Source organism: Mercurialis annua, linkage group LG4, assembly GCF_937616625.2.
Source record: "Mercurialis annua linkage group LG4, ddMerAnnu1.2, whole genome shotgun sequence".
In the NCBI taxonomy this organism is placed as follows: Eukaryota; Viridiplantae; Streptophyta; class Magnoliopsida; order Malpighiales; family Euphorbiaceae; genus Mercurialis; species Mercurialis annua.
The window spans coordinates 31,477,483-31,499,617 of record NC_065573.1 but is presented as its reverse complement, the minus strand read 5'-3'; the positions used below and the strand labels follow the sequence as shown (position 1 = coordinate 31,499,617).

At 34.6% G+C, this 22,135-nt stretch overlaps 4 protein-coding genes and 1 pseudogene across 6 annotated transcripts; 2 read left to right on the top strand and 3 right to left on the bottom strand.

Moving 5' to 3' along the window:
• The first annotated feature begins 252 nt into the window (after positions 1–252).
• On the top strand, positions 253–3,115 carry LOC126677024 (LEAF RUST 10 DISEASE-RESISTANCE LOCUS RECEPTOR-LIKE PROTEIN KINASE-like 2.1). The gene is made up of 3 exons (XM_050371448.1): positions 253–1,497; positions 1,710–1,745; positions 1,836–3,115. The coding sequence occupies exons 1-3, from the start codon at positions 576–578 to the stop codon at positions 3,014–3,016; spliced, it is 2,139 nt and encodes a 712-aa protein (XP_050227405.1). The 5' UTR covers positions 253–575; the 3' UTR covers positions 3,017–3,115.
• Positions 2,660–9,474, bottom strand: LOC130015449 (uncharacterized). 2 transcript variants are annotated; one of them, XM_056105619.1, is made up of 4 exons: positions 9,395–9,474; positions 9,209–9,308; positions 3,240–3,394; positions 2,660–2,984 (listed from the first exon to the last, which is right to left on the bottom strand). In XM_056105619.1, the coding sequence occupies exons 1-4, from the start codon at positions 9,451–9,453 to the stop codon at positions 2,981–2,983; spliced, it is 318 nt and encodes a 105-aa protein (XP_055961594.1). In that variant the 5' UTR covers positions 9,454–9,474; the 3' UTR covers positions 2,660–2,980. The 2 variants fall into 2 exon arrangements, with proteins under 2 accessions (XP_055961594.1, XP_055961595.1); XM_056105620.1 differs by having other exon boundaries at positions 2,660–2,924.
• On the top strand, positions 4,581–8,986 carry LOC126678575 (LEAF RUST 10 DISEASE-RESISTANCE LOCUS RECEPTOR-LIKE PROTEIN KINASE-like 2.1; annotated as a pseudogene).
• A 100-nt stretch (positions 9,475–9,574) lies between the features above and the next one.
• On the bottom strand, positions 9,575–14,532 carry LOC126677023 (chloroplastic group IIA intron splicing facilitator CRS1, chloroplastic). 2 transcript variants are annotated; one of them, XM_050371445.1, is made up of 8 exons: positions 13,606–14,532; positions 12,896–13,313; positions 12,440–12,570; positions 11,673–12,029; positions 11,443–11,599; positions 10,615–10,904; positions 10,386–10,445; positions 9,575–10,172 (listed from the first exon to the last, which is right to left on the bottom strand). In XM_050371445.1, the coding sequence occupies exons 1-8, from the start codon at positions 14,464–14,466 to the stop codon at positions 10,128–10,130; spliced, it is 2,319 nt and encodes a 772-aa protein (XP_050227402.1). In that variant the 5' UTR covers positions 14,467–14,532; the 3' UTR covers positions 9,575–10,127. The 2 variants fall into 2 exon arrangements, with proteins under 2 accessions (XP_050227402.1, XP_050227404.1); XM_050371447.2 differs by lacking the exons at positions 9,575–10,172; positions 10,386–10,445 and having other exon boundaries at positions 10,779–10,900.
• Positions 14,533–15,552: 1,020 nt separating this feature from the next.
• LOC126678884 (delta(7)-sterol-C5(6)-desaturase-like) lies at positions 15,553–20,921 on the bottom strand. Its single transcript, XM_050373800.2, has 3 exons — positions 20,507–20,921; positions 18,935–19,240; positions 15,553–16,077 (listed from the first exon to the last, which is right to left on the bottom strand). Exons 1-3 carry the CDS (start codon positions 20,727–20,729, stop codon positions 15,782–15,784), a joined length of 825 nt encoding a protein of 274 aa, XP_050229757.1. The 5' UTR covers positions 20,730–20,921; the 3' UTR covers positions 15,553–15,781.
• Positions 20,922–22,135: the final 1,214 nt, after the last annotated feature.

The window sequence follows — 22,135 nt, the reverse complement described above, 5'->3', positions numbered from 1 at the left end:
TAAAATTACGTATATTTAATATCTAAATAATTAAGAGTTGTTTCAGTCCAAATAAAATAATTAAGAGTACTTTCAGTTCAATTTTTTTTTGGTTGAGACAGAGAGCTTTATAATACAATAAACAACGTCAACTTGTGTCAATGTCTTGCAAATCACATTAGTTAAGTTTTTTTGATTTAGAAGTATTACATTCAATCTACTCCATTTAAGAGTAATATTAACTTTCGGAATCAAATTATATTTTGTCCGAATCGAGCGATAATTTTATGCGAGCGGAATGGGAAAAAAATTAAAAGTATGTTATGTTTCACTCTGTTCGTCGTCCCTGATGTGGAAAATTATAAAGTTGAAGCCGAAAGCTGCAGTTTGGAGATGAAAAATGTGTTTGATTCAGAAACTTGTGACTTTATTAGACACTCATAAATTTATCTTTTAAGATAGAAATTGAGAGTTCACCTTAACCTAACCGTTAAGAAATTTCATATGGAAGTCATGAGGCTGCTTCTAATCTTTAGACCAAGTCTTTGTGGTGACCGTTCAATAACCTGATGGCTGTAGATTAATTTGTCAGCTGTATGCAAAACTTACTGGTTAAACGGTCTCTCTCTTGTTCTTTCTCTCTACTGCACTATGCCGTTGTTCCTTATTCCAACAAAATGCCACAAAGCCTCATTCTCCTGCCAACCTCTCTGTCTCTCTTTTTAATCATAACCGTTTTCTTTTTTTATTCTCCAACTTTCACTTATGCGCAAAATCACCCTCAATATCAGAACTGCAGCGAACTGTTTCAGTGCGGAAACATTTCAGGTATTGGCTATCCATTCTGGGGATCGGGTCGAGCTGAATATTGCGGCCATCCGAACTTCGAGCTTATTTGCAACGCCCAAACAGCAACAATTGCTCTTGCCGACGAATTGACTTACCAAGTGCTTGAAATCGGAAGCGAGACAAAGAATCTTCTGGTTGTTAGAACAGATTACATAGACGACATATGTCCTAGCCGCCTCGCGAACACCACTTTGAATACTACCAATTTCAGTTTCGGTCCAGAAATTCAAAACATAGATGTGTACTACGGCTGCAGCAGTTCGACAGTTCCGCTTCCGATGAAGATTACAGGGTTTTCCAATGAATTTAGTTGTAACAGATCCGCAAACGGAGGCAAAGGCTACTATACAACGAGGGACCTCGGTGACCAAGGTAATGCAGTAACTAGCTACTTAGGAACATGTGAGGCTAAGGTGATCATTCCGGCGACTAGATCAGCTGTTGAGGGATTAGAGAAAAGTAATAATTTAAATGCGGAGAATTTGGTAATAGCTTTGGGGCAAGGTTTTGGGTTAGTGTATAAGGGAGATCATGATAGCACTTGTGGAACATGTGAATTGTCGGGTGGGAAGTGCGGTTCGAACTTGACTGATTCTAATTTATTTTCTTGTTATTGCACTGATCGTCCTTATCCCTTCAGCTGTGGAGGAAGCTCAGGAAGTAGTTCAGGTAAGTCTTCTTCTTTTCTTATCCTGGTGTTATGATACTCATTATTTGACTACTAAAAAAAAAAAAAAAATTTGATTGCAGCCAAAAAAGAAAACTTTCATATAATTTGAAATGTTCAAATTTCAGGTTTTTTTTTTATTTCTTTTACATTTTTATAGATCGACAAATAGTTAGATTGAATCCCGTTTAAAGTTGCTTCTTAATTTTTGCAGGGGAAGACTCCAATATTTCCCTGAAAGCCGGAATAGGTACACATTTGCCCATACGTAAATCACTATTTCTAGTAGCTTAACCTATAAAAGAAAATAAACTCTGAGCTGTCTTTTATTTCATTCTAGGAATCGGTTCCTCTGTTGCAGCTGTAATTCTACTTTTCATCATCTACTATTGTTTCGCCAAACTACGAAGTCCTATGAATGACAAGGCAATTAAGTCAAGAAGGACAAATAGCAAAGAAGATGAAAAGATAGAAGAATTCATTTTGAGTTATCAGTCTCTCATGCCAATGCGGTTTTCGTATTCAGATATATACAAGATGACCAACTCATTCATTCAAAAGCTAGGCCAGGGCGGGTTTGGAGATGTGTACAAAGGGAAGTTGCCAGATGGTCGCATCGTAGCAGTAAAAGTTCCAAATAAGTCCACAGGTGATGGTGAGGAATTCATTAATGAAGTTGCAGCTATTGGTAGAACTTCACATGTAAATATTGTTACCCTTTTAGGATTTTGCTATGAGGGGTCTAGACGTGCTTTGATATATGAATACATGCCTAATGGATCACTGGATAAGTTTATAAATAGCCAGGGATCTAAACTTTTAGAGTGGAAAACGTTATATGACATTGCAGTCGGCGCTGCTAGAGGTTTAGAGTACTTGCATCGTGGTTGTAATACGAGGATTGTGCATTTCGACATAAAACCTCATAACATTCTTTTAGATGAAGATTTTTGTCCTAAAATATCTGATTTTGGTCTTGCAAAGCTATGCAAGGGAAAAGAAAGTAAAATATCTCTCTTTGGTGCAAGAGGGACTCCTGGGTACATAGCTCCAGAAGTATTCATGAGAAGCTTCGGAGGGGTTTCTAACAAGTCAGACGTCTATAGTTACGGAATGATGATTCTAGATATGTTTGAAGGAAGAAACAACAGAGACAATGGAACATGTCAGAACGGTGAAACCTATTTTCCAGATTTGATTTATGAGTATCTTGAATCTAGAAATATCTCTAGTGTTCATGAGAATATAACAAATGATGAAGACGAGATAGTTCAAAAGGTGACCATTGTCGGCTTGTGGTGCATCCAAACCATTCCGTCAGAGAGACCATCAATGACAAAGGTGGTTGAGATGTTGGAAAGTAATCTTCAATCCTTGCAAATTCCACCAAAGCCTTCACTATTTTCAACAGCTATACCAAAGTTTTCTTCTGAAATATCATCACCATACAGTTGTTCACATAATGATGAAGAGAAGGTCTTGTCTTTAGCTGAAGTTGAATTAGTATCAATTAAATTGTAACTGTTATTCTGAAACTTCTACATATATTGTAAATCTAAAGGACTATCATATTTAGCATATGGTTATTAAAATACAGATCAAGCAAAAGTGTTGGCCAAACTATTCCTATCAACATCAAGGAGTAAAAGAAACGCCGTATCAATCAGGTTTGATTAACAGAAGAAGATATCTGGAATGTTAGAAATCAAACTGATTGAAAATTTCATAAATAAGCGCTACTTACCAAGCAAAAAGCTGATGCATCTTCAAACATATTTTTCTTAGGCATTCTCTCTCTTCTTCTGTCATCATTTCCAAGTCTGCATCCAGCTCGGTTGGTGCCCAGGCAGAATTCAACTTAGACAACTCCCGAGCTGCCTTCTCTATCTTTCTTTGAAGCTACAAAATCCATGATAAACCAATTTCATGATTAAAAGGGATGGCAGGATGATTCTTACAATAAGAAGCTTGTATTCATGGATCTTGAGTTCCTTCTCTAATTTTCCCTTTTAGCTTCTAACTGAGATTTATCAAATTTTAATTTTTTTGAATCTGACACTAGGACATTATGGAGAATTAGACTGCTGAATTAGACCGAACTAGCAAGAAATAGCCAGACTAGACTATCAATTTCATTTAGATGGAAGATTAAAATGAAAACAACACTGTCAGCTTATGTTAATGTCTAGTAAATCACATTAATGGAGTATTTTTCGAATCTGACACTCGGACATTACGGAGAATTAGACTACTGAAATAGACCGAACTAACAAGAAATAGCCAGACTAGACTATCCTTTTCATTTAGATTGAAGATTAAAATGAAAACAACACTGTCAACTTATGTTAAAGTCTAGTAAATCACATTGATGGAATTTTTTTTTTTGATTGAATTTACACTTATACAATTAATCCACTCCATTTAAGAGTTATATTATATCATAAATTAGTCTTTCTGAATCAGATGATGAAGAACAAGAACAAGAAAAAGGAAGAATGATCGTAGTAGGGTATCGGTGCACATTCAAACAACTCCATCAGATAGACTATCATTGCATTATCATCAATAAATGTATGTTGCAATCTGCAGAAGTTAAGACTGGCTAACTGTAAGAATAGTATTCTTCAAATCGAAGCAGAGGCTTTGTTTTACTCTATTTAGTTGACAAAATTCGGATGAAAAAGCTGTGGTCAATTGACAGCAGCTCATGTGAAAGATATTCCAATTCTATGTAGTTGATACTGGAGTAGTCTCTCGAGTGGTGAAATAATAATTTCAAGCCGAAAAGCAGCAGTCTCGTGACGAAAAAAAGTGTCAGTTCAGAAGCTTCTGATAGTATTAGACTCGATTTCTTTTTAACTTGTTTTTCTCATAGTTCATTAGCTTAATAGATAGTAACAGTTAATTAAATTCATCCTTCTTTGTCTAAAAGTACCTATGACCAAATCCACCTATCAGAAGTAGGAGATGAGAAGTTGATGGTGATTGATTAATAAGTCATTTAAGTAACATTCTGGCAATTTTAACAAAATGGAAAATTGAGAGTTGACTTGACTACTAAGAAATTTGAAATCGTAAATTATAAGGCAGCTTCTCATCTTAGACTAGTCTTTGTCTGAACTTATTGGTAAAATGTCATCTCTCTCTCTCTTTTTTCTCTACCTGTAAACCCAATCCACTCTCTACAGCACTATGTCTTTGCTTCTTATCCTCACAACAATTATGTTTGACCTGACTCTAACATCTGCACAACCTCTAAATAAAGTATCATATCAGAACTGCAGCGCACCGTTTCAGTGCGGAAACATTTCAGGTATTGGCTATCCATTCTGGGGATCGAGTCGACCTTCATATTGTGGCCATCCGAACTTCAGACTTAATTGCACTGCCCAAACAGCAACAATTACCTTCGCCGACGATTTATCTTACCAAGTGCTTGAAATCGGAAGCGGCGAGTCCAAGAATCTTCAGGTTGTTCGAACAGATTACATAGATGGCGTTTGTCCTAGCCGTCTCGCAAATACCAGCTTGGACACTACCAATTTCGATTTCGGTCCAGAAATTCGAAACATAGATCTGTACTACAATTGCTCCAATCAGACATTTGGGTTCCCGACGATTGATGGGCTGTCCACTGAATTTACTTGTAACACACCCGGAAACGAAGGCAAAGGCTTTTATACGACGAGGGACCTCAGTTCGCTTGGTAATGCTATAGATAGCTACTTAGGAACATGCGCGACTTAGGTGATTGTTCCGGCGACTAAATCAGCTGTTGAGACATTAGAGGGGCGTAATGATTTAAGTGTGGCGAATTTGGAAATAGCTTTGGAGCAAGGTTTTGGGTTAGTGTATAAGGGAGATCATGATAGCACTTGTGGAACGTGTGAACTGTCGGGTGGGAAGTGCGGTTCGAACTCGAATGATCCTAATTTATTTGCTTGTTATTGCACTGATCGTCCTTACCCCTTCAGTTGTGGAGGAAGTAGTCCAGGTGTGTCTTTTTCTTCTTTTCTTCTCCTTGTTTTAAGAAGAAGCAGCAGCAGGAATCAATAGATTCATGATAAGTTTCTTTTAGAACATCTACCCAATTTTAGGTCTGTTTCATTTATGGCAGTGGCCTCCAAAGTCGTCAAGCACAGTCGTCGCCAAGCAGAATAGCTTCCTTCTGAAAACAATAATTAAACCAGCTTGTTAGTTCATGAATTTACATCGGATTACTTAAGTCTTCGTAGATATCTGTTTTCGAAAAATTATTTCACTCTAGATCTTTCATATAAAAATTTACACATCATCTTTAAATGGAGCTGAAAAGCCTTCACTATATTCATCAAGTCTTGTATGGATTATTAATTTTGTTCACAATGTGAACTAGGTTCATATATATCCCATTAAATACTTATGGCTGTTAATATATCTAACTCAAACTAAAAATTGAAAAAGTATTATCTATCGTCGTGGTATACATTCTCAACTAAAATATAGCTTTTATTTTTTATAATTTATATACGCTTCATCTTAAAAATATATATAAAAAATTAACATGCACAACTAAAAAAAATTAGTTAAATTTAAACATTTTTTCATTATCTATACTATATATAAAAGCACGGATCGGGGGAGGCATATTTACGTTAATGTCCTTTTCACTTATAAAATTTAATTATTAATTAAAAAATATTAAGATAATCATTAAAATTAGAGTACTAACTAAAATAAACTACTATGTTAAGATAAGTTAGAGTACTAAACAAAATAAATTTCTATAAAGTACCAATTAAAATAGACTACTTTTAACTATTTAATGATTACTATTTTAATTATTTTTTTAATTGTATAAAATTTTAAATAAAGTAAACTATTTCACTAAACTACTATTTTAATTTTTACTTTATATTTTCAATTAAAATTATCTATAATTATAAAATTCGAGTACCAATTAAATTTTTTAATAGGCAACATAATAACTTTATAGGATTAAAGTCATTAGTAATAATAACACAAGAGTGAAGAACATATCCGGATCTATTCTTCACTCAAGAACAGACCCGGTGGTCTGTTCTGAGGAAACGGTCGGCCGGAGAATATTTCGGCCGTGGGGGCGGCGGTTGCCGGAGGCAGGTGGCCGGCGGTTAGGGTAGGGGTAAAGTGGTTTGGTTAAGTTTATTTGGATTTGATTTGAATGGTTGGGTCGTTTTAATATTTAATTTTTTTTAATTGTATTATTGGAGGTATTTTAGAATTTTTGGTGTTTTTGGTGAGGTGTCACCTGACATCTAACATGGACTGACATGGAGTCAGAATTTGTTGGGTCTGACATTTGTAAATCGCTGTCACTTCACCCTTTTTTAACAAAAATCGGCGATTTTTGGTCTCAAGGGGGTTTTGTGAGCGCCGCCACAAAGATCAGGGAGTTTAGCGCCCGTTTTTAAACATCAAGGAGTTTAGCGCCCGTAGCCCTTAAAGTTAGGGGTCATGGGTGATTATTAGCCAATGGATGCCTTTATTCTAGTCAATTAAAATTTACTAATAACAATAAGTGTTCGGGTCGTTTTAGGAACTTAAAAAAAACATAAGTCGCATTAATGACATTTCTTAATCTATATGTAACCCAAAAAAATGTCAAAAAAAATCTATAATTATGGGACGGAGGAGTAAGTTGTAAGTTATATTACTCACTATTTGACAACTAGACACAAATCAATATTTTGATTGCAGCCCAAAAAAGAAAGAAGAAAAATTTTCATATAATATGGAATGTTGATTTTTTTTTTCTCTCTTTTGTATTGGCAGATCGACAAATAGTTAGTTTGACTCCCATTAAGGCTACTTCAACAAAAACAAGCATTTGAAGATTTTGCACTAATTTAATTACTTGGAAACATTTTCAACTAAGAATATATTACTAGCATTCACGTTTCTTCTTAATATTTGCAGGAAAAGACTTCAATGTTCGCCTGAAACTTGGAATAGGTACACAACTGCGCTGCTGCGCATGCATTATGCTGTAAACGTAATTCACTATTTCTGGTAGCATAACCTATAAAAGAAGAGAATTTCTGAGCTGTCTCTTGTTTCATTCTAGGAATCGGTGCCTCTGTTGGAGCTGTCACTTTACTTTTCATCATCTACTATTGTTTTGCCAAACTACGAAGTCCTACAAATGGCAAGGCAGTGAAATCGAGGACAACTAGAAAAGAAGATGAAAAGATAGAAGAATTCATTTTGAGTTATCAATCCCTCATGCCAATGCGGTTTTCATATTCCGATATATACAAAATGACCAACTCATTCATTCATAAGTTAGGCCAAGGCGGGTTTGGAGATGTGTACAAAGGAAAGTTGCCCGATGGTCGCATCGTAGCAGTAAAAGTTCGAAGTAAGTCCACAGGTGATGGTGAGGAATTCATTAATGAAGTTGCAGCTATCGGTAGAACTTCGCATGTAAATATAGTTACCCTTTTAGGATTTTGCTACGAGAGGTCTAGACGCGCTTTGATATATGAATACATGCCTAATGGATCATTGGATAAGTTCATCAATAGCCAGGGATCTGGACTTTTGGAATGGAAAACATTATATGACATTGCAGTTGGGACCGCTAGAGGCTTAGAGTACTTGCATCGTGGTTGTAATACAAGGATTGTGCATTTCGACATAAAACCTAATAACATTCTTTTAGATGAGGACTTTTGTCCTAAAATCTCTGATTTTGGTCTTGCAAAGTTATGCAAGGGAAAAGAAAGTAAAATATCACTCTTTGGTGCAAGAGGGACTCCTGGGTACATAGCTCCAGAAGTATTCATGAGAAGCTTCGGAGGGGTTTCTAACAAGTCGGACGTCTATAGTTACGGAATGATGATTCTTGATATGTTTGGAGGAAGAAACAACAGTGCCAAGGGAACATCTCAGAGCAGTGAAACCTATTTTCCAGATTTGATTTATGAGTACCTTGAATCTAGAAAGATCTCTAGTGTTCATGAGAATATAACAAATCATGAAGACGAGATAGTTCAAAGGGTGACCATTGTCGGCTTGTGGTGCATTCAAACCATTCCGTCAGAGAGACCGTCAATGACAAAGGTGGTTGAGATGTTGGAAAGTAGTCTTCAATCCTTGCAAATTCCACCAAAGTCTTCTCTATTTTCTACAGCTATACCAAAGTTTTCTTCTGAAATAGCATCCCCGTACACTTCTTCAAATAATGATGAAGAGAAGGTCATGTCTTTAGCTGAAGTTGAATCAGTATCCATTAAATTGTAACTATTAATCTGAAACTTCTCCATATATTCTAAATCTAAAGGATTACCATATCTAGAATATGGTTATCAAAATACTGATCAAGCAAAACCAAACTATTCCTAGAGATGTCTACCGTAGAGTGCTTTATCTAGCTTGACTCAGCATGTGCAGTTAAATGTTTCTGTACCTATAGTAAGTTTAACTATCTCCATTTGATGACGACAAAAGCTATAAACTTAAACTTATTAACATAGTTGCGTAAATGCCGCTCTTATAGTATCCTATAACAAAAATTTATGGTAGATAAAGCTCAACCAAAATAAAGAAGGGACCATGTGACCTACTGCAAATGAGTAGACCTGAACTCTAAAGATAATTCTATATTGATCTTAGAACAATTGTAGACCATGATATAGTGGTTTTTAATGCTAAATGGGAATGAATTGATTAGCATTCAGTTCACAGAAAAACCTGTGATGATACGCAAAAAACTGAAGCTTGTATGGTTTGCAATAGATGTTTGATCCTTGCAAAATGAGCTAAACTGCTTTTGCATATCGTGTCATTTTTCCTGCACAAACAAAATTTTCTATTTTTTTGAGTTACTATCTTCAGAAGGAGAAATTTGGCATACAATGAACTTAAGTTGCCACTTACCAGTTGTTTCTCCAGCGAAAGAAAAATAATTTCTCATCTACATAGTTCCATCGTGTCATATTCCCATCTCCACTCTTATTTCTGCGAATTAGTGTAAAAGAGTTTGAGATGAAATCCAAGAAAATAACACATCTGCTGAAATCTGCATAAGAATACAATTGCACAGATAACATTTTTTACCTTTTGAAATGGTGGATGTCATTTGTCAGCAGTTAGCCAGCTTTACTGAGTTTGTGAAAGAATCGCCCTGATGGAAAGTAAATTCCTAAAATTGACATTAGAAGGAGTCTGATAATCGCATAGCAGATTTGTAGACAAATTTCCCAGAAAGCTTTGTTAATATCCCCTTTATTGCATTTATTTATAACTCAGGCAGTCAACCTTCTCATGATACATATTATAATAGCTCTTCCATTCCAAAGCTCTGTAGAAGTCGGTTGGTTCAATTCTGCTACAATTAGCACCAGCACCACCAGAAACTACTTTGATGAGTCATTCGTTGCAGCTTCAATTGGTGGTTGCTTGAGAATGTGCGGTAACAGCATCTTAACTGATATCAATGTGGTCTACAAGGTCTAGAAACGAGTTAACTGATTTGGTTATAGTCAAAGACTATGGGTTTAGGTTACAATTTGACTGAAAACAGTAGCTTGTCATGAATTGTTAGGAAAGTGAAGAAAAAAGATTGACCCACTCGCCACTTCTCTGTTAATCATAAGGATCCAATTGTAGTTTATAATTTTTTCAGAATTCTTTCCTCAGATCCCTGAAGCTGTGCCTGCGGAATTCACTAACTCGTCAACTAAATTTGAACTAACAGAGCAGCCATAAGAACCAAATTCTTTACCTTAGAATCAAAAGGATTTGACGTCTTCAGATAATGAATCAGAAAATGGAAACAAAATGATTGATTGGAGATTAAGAGAAGCTCATGCAAGATATCATCTATAATAGCCATATTTATGCAGGAAGAAAGTGCTTAGGAGCTTACCAATTCGAATTTTAATTCTCTGATCGCGTATTGCCTCTGATATGCGAAAAACTTCAATGACTGATAGCATTATTCCATTCACCAACCCAAGCATTCCAAAAGAAGAAAATTAAGCACATGAAATTGAAGAGTAAAGTATAGACGTAACCAATTTGACATCTTAATACGAATTGAACTGCCAGAACAAGCAAAGTAGTAAATAAGAAAACAATGCAAGAGCTTTGCTTACTCCAATCCTCTGCATTTCAAGAGATCTCCGCAATGCTTCTCTTTTAGTTAGAAGATTATTGAGAAGCTTTGGAGGACGTCTGTAATTTTTTCCACGATAAATAATTATTGCATGACCTTCTTTTAGCTTGTTTACTGATACCAAAATGCCATCACTTTCTGCTTCAAGAAACTTGGCAGTACGAATGACCTGTGCAAACATTTTCTGCATAGATATGACCTTGACCACTTCCCGGTGTTTCCAGTGCTGATGTAAACCTTCTATAACACCATCAAAGACCCCACGCCTACCTGAAGCAAACAGTAAAGACAAAAGCCTTGGGATAAACTTTTAAAATGAAACAGTGGTACAAAACATACAAACTAGAAGAAAAATAATCTATCTACCAAAAAGGGAAAAAAAAGGACCGAACTGCTTAGTTTTGTGCTTGCTCAAACTCTCAACCCAATTGAACTCTATAACTATTACACTTTCGGACCAATGGCAATCCTTCTCTTCTTTTGACTCAAAAGCACTATATCTGCAAATTTCTACCAATTTCCCGTTTCTTGTGAAAAATGCTTGTATTTTTTGAGTAAATTCTATAAAATATGAGTGTTAATGCTATGGCTATTCCTTAATTGTTGTGATACTTTGAACTTTACAGGGGAAACTTCATTTTGGTGAGAGGGAGGAGAAACAGGAAACATAGGCAGCTAATACAAATATAAAGATCAAGGAGCAAAAGAAACCACAGTAACAATCAGGTTTCAATAACAGAAGAAGATATCTGGAAACTTTAGAAATCAAACTGATTGAAAGTTTTATAAATAAGCCCTTCTTTCTTACCAAGCAATAAGCTGCTATGCATCTTCAAACCTATTTTTCTTAGGCATTCTCTCTCTTCTTCTGTCATCATTTCGAGGTCGGCATCCTGCTCAGCTGGTGCCCATGCAGCATTCAACTTAGACAACTCCCGAGCTGCCTTCTCTATCTTTCTTTGAAGCTGCAAAATCCATCATAAATATTTCCACAAATACCAATTTCATGATTAAAAGGGATGGCAGAATGACTCTTACAATAAGAAGCTTGTATTCTTGGATCCTGAGTTCCTTCTCTAATTTTTCCCTTTTAGCTTCTAACTGAAGTTTAGAGTCCCTATTTTCCTGTTCAAGCTCCTTAAATTTGACTTGTATATCCTGATATTCATTTAAAGTTCCAAGTTTGCTAGTGGTTGCCATGAATTCATTATTCAAAACACATGTTTCACTTTCAGTTGCTTTCAGCCGAGCAGCTTCTTCATTGAGCTGGCAGCTTTTAAGCTCATCTTCTCTGTCCTCTACCAAACTTGCAATTTGGCAAGGAAGAAAGTCTTTGCCTCTAAAGAGAATAATAAAGTACTTATTTCGAAGTAGCAGAACTCCTCCTGTAAGATGCTGCAGGTGATATATTAATGTTAGATATATAGCTGATAAATAATTTACCGAATAGACAAGCATGGAACTGAAGCTAGCAATGTAGCAATTGTATCCTGTGGAAGATGGTATGCTTTACATGCACCGAGTCATAGAATAAATCCCCGGTAATAATGCTAGTTAGGATGTCGGATGTTCACTTGTCCAGGTCGCTACATCAATGACTCACATAAGCAACAGATATCAGAACGAAAGATTTTCATGGGCAGTCTTGACTTGAACTACAGACAACAAAAGGTTGCTTATACATTTCAATGACACTATGCATATCCATTGGCTATGTCTATGGAATAAATTTAGGAATATGATGCTTATATACATTTTATAATACTCCAAGCAATTTTGGACATAGAATTTGTTAGTGAACTTGCCTTTAGCTCATTTGCCATTTGCTCATTGTCAGAATTTGGAATTCCCCACTTCACAGCAATCTTAGCTATAAGACTCTTTTGCCATAGTTTTAAGATAGCAGCAGCCAATCCTTGAAGTCTTCTGTTCCTCCCTTTATAATAAGAAAATAAAATATTAAGAACTCATAAAATAAAAAGACTAAAACTCTAACCTGTCGAAGCCACTATATATAGCCTAGACTATCCTGTGATGTAGAAATGACTCAACCACGTAACAGTTGCTCTAATTTTATAAATCCAATTGTCTAATTCATGATGGGAAATACTAGTTTGCTTTTCTTTCAATTATAAATTCAGATACATACACAATTGATTTCAGCATTTACCATTACTTGCACTTATAGACCAAGGACACAATGAATGCATGTCTTTGTTTCTAAGTTACAAACATTTAAAGTTTATAGTTGATAAGAGTACCAAGGACAAAATGAGTAGGTTGAGCACGAGCCAACTTCCTCAAGTACGTCAATTCGTTATCCCACAGCTTGGATCTACCATATTGAAACCTAAATGGAGTCGTAAAACCTGCAACCACTTCCGGAAGTGAATCTCCATCTACTGGCAAAGGCTTACGCATCCACCAGTCAACATAACGAGGTCCCAGGCCATCCAATAACCTATCAACTTCTCTCTCAAACAAAGAACCATTAATTTGTTCTTTATCAGCATCTTTTATAAAGACGCTGGTCGATAGATACTCCTCTTCTCCATCCTTGCTGCCAATTTTTTCATTCACGGTACTTACGCCGGAACTTTTTTCTGAAAACAAATTACATCCTCTGTAGATAACATGGATATCTTTCCTAGTCCAAACAACCAAGCCCCCAGTCTTCATCTGATTTAAAAATTGAAAACAATTAGAAATTAAGAAAAATCACATGGGCATAAAAAATTTAGAACAAAGAGGAAGTGATCTTCTACGGGAACAACCGGCCATGACAGATAGTAGAACCTACTAAAATGTGTTATCTACGGAGTTGATGGCACTTTGTTCAGAGAACTCAGAAATCTTAATATATAAACATTATATAGAAATCCAATTCAATGTCTTAAAATTGATTCTCAACCGATATTAAAAACAGTTCACAAGAATTAAGAAACAAAACAGTGGCACAAGGAAAGCAAACCTCCAAAATGTCTCTTGCCCTATCCATATTTCTGCTCAAAGGAAGATGAAACTTAACCATTGCAAGCTCATTTGTATTCCAAGCAAGTCTTATCCGATCAACTACACTCTGTGTCACCCCAGCTTTCATCACCTTCACCCATGTCCTCATTTCTGCAGCCTCACTTCTCAATTTCTCAAGCAACTCCTTATCAAGACTCAACTCAGCCTTAGTAACAACCTTCTCCTTCTTCATTCTCCAATACACAAACTTGTCCTCCTTCTCCCAAGGTTGCATCTTTCTAAACTCTCCATCTCCATCACTCTGACTCGGCTTTTTTACCATCTCAAAAGCCTCAAGTTTCACTGGAATTTTCTCTTCACTTTCCCAAGGTTGTAGCTTTTTTCTATCCCCATTGCCTCCAATTTGAGCCAATTTGTCCACAATCTCAAAACCCTCAGAATTTCTCACTTGGGTTTTCTCAAAAACCTCAGAATTGAACTGGGTGTTCTCTAAAGCTTCATCCTTTTGCAGTTTTTCAATGGTTTTGATAATATTTTTCATTGCTTTATTCCCTCTCACCCCACTTTCTTTAGCCGTTAAAGCCTTATCAGATTTTTCAATTTGAGCTTTCTTTGAAGGGTTATTTTTTCTGGATTTTGAAAGGTTAAGAACTTCATGGGGTTGGAGAAGGAGAGGACCATTCATCCATGGAGCTGTTGGCATTTTAATGGGGGCATTTGATTGGGAATTTGAGTCTGATGAGAGTGTGAATTCTGTCGTTTTGTAGGTGGGAAATGAAGGATTTTGGGCATTATTTTTGTTTAAGGAAGAAGTGATTGGAATGTAGGAGAAAAACTGGAAGAACTGAGTAGAAGGCATTGTGAGCTATGGTGGATGATTTTTTTGCCACCAACTGATTTTTGAGTTTGTCCTTCTGTTAGTTCAGTTTCTATATTCATCTTTAATTCTTGAGAAAATACATTTTTAGACCCCTACGTTTATCCACTTTTGATATTAAATCCCTGTACTTTTACTTTTTTAACAATTGAATCCATACACTTTTAATTTTATAAATTTGAGGTCTCTCTATAACGGAAACAAAGTGTGTGCACTTCACGTGCTCGTAATGCTACAAGAATAAGTTTTTTTCTCTAGTTTTTTTTTTACTTAAATTTTATAAGTAGCTCATGCACTTTTATATATGTTGAAATTAAATCCTTCAATCGGATTGTTTTCGGTCTGCATTGACACTGTTAACACTTTTTAAGACATAAAGATTCATTGTCTAGAATTAAAAATGTAAAGATTAAATATTGACAAATATAAGTGGAGGAATCTGATAATAAAAAAAACAAGTGCATGGACCTAAAAAGACGTTATGTTGTTATTCTTTTCAAATTTTTTCTTTGTTTTACTATTTTTCATGTGGACAAATTTAAAGATATAATGGACATTATGAATTATGAAATTTAAAAACTTTAATGATTGAAACTGCGCATCAGATTTATGTAAAATAAAGACACTCAAAAAATGAGTTTTGAATATTTATTTATATTTTTAAATTAAGTCTACATGACGGATGGTAAAGATATAGTAAAAATATTTATTTGATGACAATAGTAATGCATTCATTTTATTTGTTCAATATTATTATTATTATTCTGAGTAAATGTTCAAAATTATTTAGTGCATTGCATTTTATCTTTAATAATAATGATTATGTTCACGCATTAAATATTGTACTAATTTATTCCACAAATGACATGACGTATCCGTTTGTATGAAAAAAAATCACTCTACTAACTATTTTAACTGATTTTGATATTGGTTGAATTAAAATTTTTATATTTCATAACTTGAATAAACCTCAAGATAATATTGGAAATGCTCAACTCATACAGACCAGAGCATAGTTTGTTACTTAGCAACATCCATAAACTGAAATATGCATACGAAACTAAAAAATGCTTCAATTCAACACTAATACAACAGAAATTTATTAGGTTTAATACATCGGAAAAGGGGCTTCGACCAAACATTCTCAGTCAAGACCACTAAGAAAATCTAAATAAACAAGAGAATTTACATGCAAAACGACACGATATCACAAGCATTCCGACAGAAAGAAAAAAAGACTATTGAACAAAAACTGACAATGTACGAGCAGTTATGTAAAATCATTCAAAGATTAATATCATTTCACCTTCTCAGATGCATCTTCGTCAGGATCACGGAGGGTCCCTAGCATCCAATCCATCCATATGGTATAATGACCGTAATTATGGCGATATGTAGTATGGTGGATAGTGTGATAACCGGCACCCATCACTGGCCATAGCTTGCCATGGATGCAATCATGAATGTTTGCAGTCCATATGGCTTCGAGGAACAAGAGAGCTATGTGTGTCCTGAAATGTGTCGGGACAACGAAGAGAGCTATAACATGTGGGACAGCTTGGAGTATTCCATCAATTGGATGAAACGCCAAACCTAAAATAAACCAATAACTTTCGATCAGTGAGCTAAACAAAACTTTTCAGTTCAAAGAAAAGCTAAACAAAACCTTGTAAATCTTCTTTCAAAGCCTATTAAAATAATGCCAACCAAATTGTGTAACAAAAATTGTGGCATAACAAAAACGAACTTGTATTTGGTTGCTTCGAGGATGATAACAACGCCCAATCTGAAGTACACTTGACATGCCATCCGAGAGCCGAAAATATTGAATTCATCATCACACGATGATGAACATATAATCCTGGCTATCACACACATATTTTGCTCTAACTGCATACTGACATTCGATATGAGATGCCACAAGAAATAATTCCCCTGTTCACTTGAATCAGGAGCCAAGGGCATTTTTTCCCAAGGCTCATAAGAAACAATATGAACTCTTCATTTTAGTCACTCTAATTCTACATATAATTAACCAGCTTATTTCAGTCCATATTAGAGAGAGAGAAAAATCAAAATAGTTCTGCTTCAGGTTCTCAAAAGGCTTAAAGTCTTCTTTTGACAATTTGATCGGCAGGAATCTTTCATTCCTAGTAGGATGATTGAGCAGGGGAAAAGGATGAAGAAAAGAGGTCTATTCAAGTTCAGTATTAGATTTCAAGGACCACGTGATCTATTGTTTACTTGCAGTAAAAACAGAAAGTTCGCAGTTCCTATTCTGAACAGGATGACTTAAGTTTTGACTAACATTAAGTAATAGTTTCCAGAAGTCATAGTTTAAAAAAAGCAGTCCATCATATATCTCCCATCTCATACAAAAATGAACAGAAATTTTGAAAGTAAGCTCCAAATCCAATATTAAGTACACCAAAGCAAAAAAAATAAAAATTTGTATTCATAAATATCTATAGATTTTGTGCAAAAAGCTTTTCCAAGTCAAAATCAAGAAAAAGGAGGGAAGCATAAAGTAATAGCTGCACACAACAAAAAAGTGGTCCAATCAAATACGCTCCGTCCGAGAGCCTTTATTTCATACAAATGTTGTTGAATTAAGAGCAACAACATGAGCACCTAAGAAAATTTAAATTGGGGAGGAAATGTCATGGTTGTTTTGAATTGTTACCTTCCAGACTCCAGTGCTATAAAATTCTACAAGCAATTTATGTTTAATTTAACTTTTAAGGCAGCATAGAGTTCTGTTTTACACTATTGGTTCAGTTTTGTGAAATAACCGGTTAATCAAAAGCTCAAGTTGTTGACAATAGTTTTATTATTTTAATACAGCTCTTCACGCAAATACGCATTGGGCTTGAAGCGTGAACAAACAAGCACACACGCATACCTAACCTTGTGGTCCAATATTTTAAATAACCAAATTGACGATCGAACTCTAGACCTTTAAACTCTAATACCACGTCAAAAAACCAATTCACTCGAAAGTGCAAGTTGCCGGATAAGGCTCCAACAATAGTTTCACTGTCTTAACAAGTTTCAATTTTATCCCAGTCCAGTCATACTTTGGTGGCAAAATTATCTTCAATTAATATGTGGCCAGATCCAACATAACATATAATGACATATAAGTGTCCTACTTGCATCAGAAAACGTATTAGTAGCAAATGTTTTCTTTCCCATTGCACAAAACTGGGGGAAAAAAGACAAATTCCCTTCATTTCTCAATTTCTTATTCTGATCCCTTTCATCCCAGGCATAACTTTCGAGACAGAGGACTAAAACTACCCAATCATTCAATTTCTTAAACCCTTATTTCTAGCAACCAAATGGGGAAAAATAGAGCTAAAAGAAGAAATTAAAATATGCTAGTTAACTTAAAACCCCTATTAAATCCTTCTACTTTGTATAATAGGTATGCTCCTCCTGTCATTAGAGAAGAAGAAATCTTTGAAATACTCAGCTTGAACACCTCGTAGACAGAATGTATACACAAGCTTTGTACCCTACATTAACAAGTACACCAATAAAGCGTTTAAAAATCAGGAAGGGCAGATTTCGTATCCAAGAAAATGGAAATGGAACAGTATTTCCATTCCATTTTTTAACTTCAAACAATATCTTTTCATTAAATTTTTAATTTAAGATGTTAAATGAAATGAAATTTTTCAAATTATAGTGAAAAGAACACATAATTATCTATATTATTCCTACGGAAATGATTAAGTTTTATTTAATTATATATGAATATATTTGAAATTTTTTTTTTTTTTTGGATTATGGTTCTATTCGCACTTGGATTCCGATTCTTGTTATACCAAACATGCTGTAAAGAAAATTTGGAGGAAGATTACGAAAAAGAATACTCAACTCAGCTAAGCCTCATCTCAAAAAAGATAACAAAAATGAATATATACCCTAAACTTATTTCCAATAGATCTGCCCTAATCAGTAGCTAAAGTACATAAACATTCAAGTCAAAGGACAATAGACCACATTGCGAAGTCCATATCCCTTGTCCATGGCAATACGAGACAAAACTAAGCCCATAATACCTGTTAGAAATTAGAGAAAAGTTTCAGTTTTCCACCTATCAAGAGTATATCATGCTCTAATGGCATTCAACCAGGAATCTCTTACACGGTAAAACTTTTAGCTTGGGATGAAGTAAATTCTTATAAGACCGTCCAGTCCTATAATCTCACAATCAGAAATAATGGTAAAACGCCTTTCAAACAACTTATCCACCATAAGAGAGTTTTCTAGTCTAAGTGGAAATGCTGTTCTTGTGACTAAACTTCCACATAAGCAGCAGGATCCTTGATCAGAAAAGGGATAGATTTCTATAATAAAGCAGTAAATGAATAATCTCACAAATGCATAAATTCACCTGACACGACAGAAGCTAGGAACTAAACTAAAAAGTTCAAGAAGTTACCCGCAAAAGGAGAAAGAGTGTTCTGCTTGTTATAGATGTGATGGGTAGCATGAAGATACTTGTAGAGGGGTTTTATATCATGCAATTCTCGGTGCATCCAGTATATTCCAAACTCTACCATAACAAGATACATAATCAAATATATGATGTAGGCAAGCCAACCAACATCAGAAATATGAGAAAAACACTTGGTCCATCCCTTTTCAATCATGTACTCCGATATAGATGGAAGAGCACAATACCATGGCATAGCCTTCATAGCAACATAAATTTGTAAAAGCATGGATTTTCTTGTAGGAATAGCATCTGCAACGGGAAATATCAAGTCATTAGGTGAACATTGTTATCTTATTCCTTTGCACAATTAGCATAAACCTATCAAAATTTCCCCTCATGAAGAAAGATAAAAGACTTGTATAACAAAAAGCAAATGCCACCTAAGTCATTCCTAGTGCGGCTTTCTCCCAATCCTAACTCTGACTATGAGTGACCGAGCATTACCATATGCTTTCACTAGTATACTATCGCCTCAAACTGCTTTCATTAGTTGAAAATTTTAATCAAGTATGCCAGTCATACTTACCCCAAATAAAAAAAAATAGGTTAAAATTATGACTTTTTTGAAAAGAAATACTATGGCTACATTTGAAAGCATTATTGATCAGATGAGCACAATGTGAAAGCAGGTACAGAGTAGACAAACTTATAACTAAAAGAGAAAGAAAAAAAAGTGATTTCAGCAACTAGTTGTCCCAATAACGAATGCAGATTTAAAATTGACAACCAAGCAACCGCCTACATTATTTAAAAGTATGCCAGCAACAGGAGCATAATATGTTTGCTAGTGACTCTTACTAAAAAGAGAAAAGTTCAAAACTTTGACAACTAATGAGAAAGAGACAATAACTTGAACAGAGAAATGGCAAATCCGAAAATGTCTTTTGACATGATATGCAAATCACACCATCCCATATTGAACTTGCAACACCCAAGACATCAGCATAACAAATACATTAATCAACAATAAAGTTTGTAGCGATCTAATCCTAAAATTTAAAACGTTATATATAAAATCCTAAACTTTCGTGGTTTCACATTTTGTAGCTCAAATGCTTTTTCCGGCAATTTTTCTCATACTTGGCATACCAGAGACAGCTGTATGATCAAATGGTTGTATACCACGTATGAGAAAAATTATCGGAAAATGCATTTGGGCTACAAAATGTAAAAATGCTCAAGGTTGGGATTTAATAAGTAACATTTTAAACTAAAAAATTAGATCACAACAAACATTATAAGTTGGGATTTAATATGCCAATACCCCATCAATAAATAAACATATAAATAAAAAAAATTAAGAGATTAAACATTATAAAGGATCCAGATTTAAGAGCAAGAACTGGATCAAATCAGTGATGTAAATCAAAATCAAAAGCGAATTATGTAAAAGACTAATTATAAGTATTCCTGAATCACTACAATAAACTAGAAAAATCATATATAAACACAGCCACTCCAATTGAAAATAAATAGATCAATGAATTCAAATAAATCCCAGAAAAATGCACAGACCTTTAGGAACATAAACGTTACGCTTCAGGTAATAAATGTAGAAACACCAGAGAAAGCCAGAGATAAAGTAGAGTAGAGTTCCGGCAATGTAGTTACGCAGCCATGTCTGAAAGAACCTCGGAAGCGGATGCCACCAATCAGATGGAACCAGATGTCCTAATACAATGTTGTTGTAGAGCGCCGTCTCCTCTAAGAAAAACTGCAGCTGCTTATGCTCCTCCATCGATGCCGTCGATAATAACGGCAATGATTAGATTCTCCGATGAATTGGGTGGCCGCCGGCGATGAAGAATGTGAGCGTGAGAGAGAGAGAGAGAACAGTGTTATTTGAAAATTGGAGTGTAGTTGGTTGCTGTTTTGTGCCGCGAGAACTACCCACACGGAACTCGCACGATGACTCAGAGACAGTGAGAGAAATGATTTGTCAGAAATATATATAAAGATATTATCTCGGACTCCTATTTATGGGTTCGGGTACTACTAACGGGTTCAGATTCATGTTTTGGGTTGTAAAATTAACGATTAATTAAAGTCAAACAACTAAATTTTCATGAATTTTTAAAACTCACCTGATTTTTCGTCAAATTTACTACTAGCACATCTGTAAATTAACTACATTATTTTTGATTGAGGAAAGATTTAGTCATTTTTTAATTAGGAGATAGATATTATTAACGTAAAGACCGAAATACATCATAAAGCAATGAGGAAATTAGGCAGGCACCGTAAAATACATAAATATTCTAAGTTTTACGGTGTGGCGTCGATTATTGCAGAAATACGTTGAAAGTTGACCGGAGGTAAACTTTTATCTTTTTTTTCTCTTTTTACGGTTTTTCTTGCAATAATACGAGGGAGACGAGACGACGCCGATGAAGACAGCGGTGCCTGATTTTCCTCCTATTTTTTGAGTTGTATAATTTATAAGTATTTGTTGTTTTACGTTAATTGCTTATTGTTTTTTTCTTAATTGCGATGTGTTTGACGTTCAAGGTAATAGCATATGATGCTTGATAAAAGTTCTAACTGAACTCAAGAATGTTTTTGAATGTGTTTGGCTTTTAATATATTTTAAAATATATAGTAAACCGATAGTAAATCTGTAATAATTAATTATATCAAAGTAAACTTATGATAAATCTGTGGTAAATTAAGCATAATAGTTTACCTTAACTTTTATAATTTCGGTAGTAAACTAATATTAAATTTTCTTTTTTGTAATAAATTTGTTTTTATAGTAAAATAAAAATAATTAAGTTGAAACTAATTTAGTACATGTTTTATAACATTGATAATAATTTATTTTAATATTTTATAATTTAAAAAATAAACAATAATAAATTGTTTTTTAAGTAAACCAATAGCAAACAGTTAAAAAATTTATAGTAAATTTATTTTTAGTAAATCGAAAGTAAACCGTTAATAAACTTAAATTACGAACTTTGATAAACCATATTTTTGCAAATGAAAACCGTATTTATTTGGTCAAACTGTATTTTTACAATAATTGTGTTCAAACCATATTTTTGAAAGTATTTTGCTATTTCATAGGTGTTTCTCAAAAAAATCTTAAATCAATTGATACAAGATAGATACTAAAATCACTGTTGGAAAAATCAATATACTAAA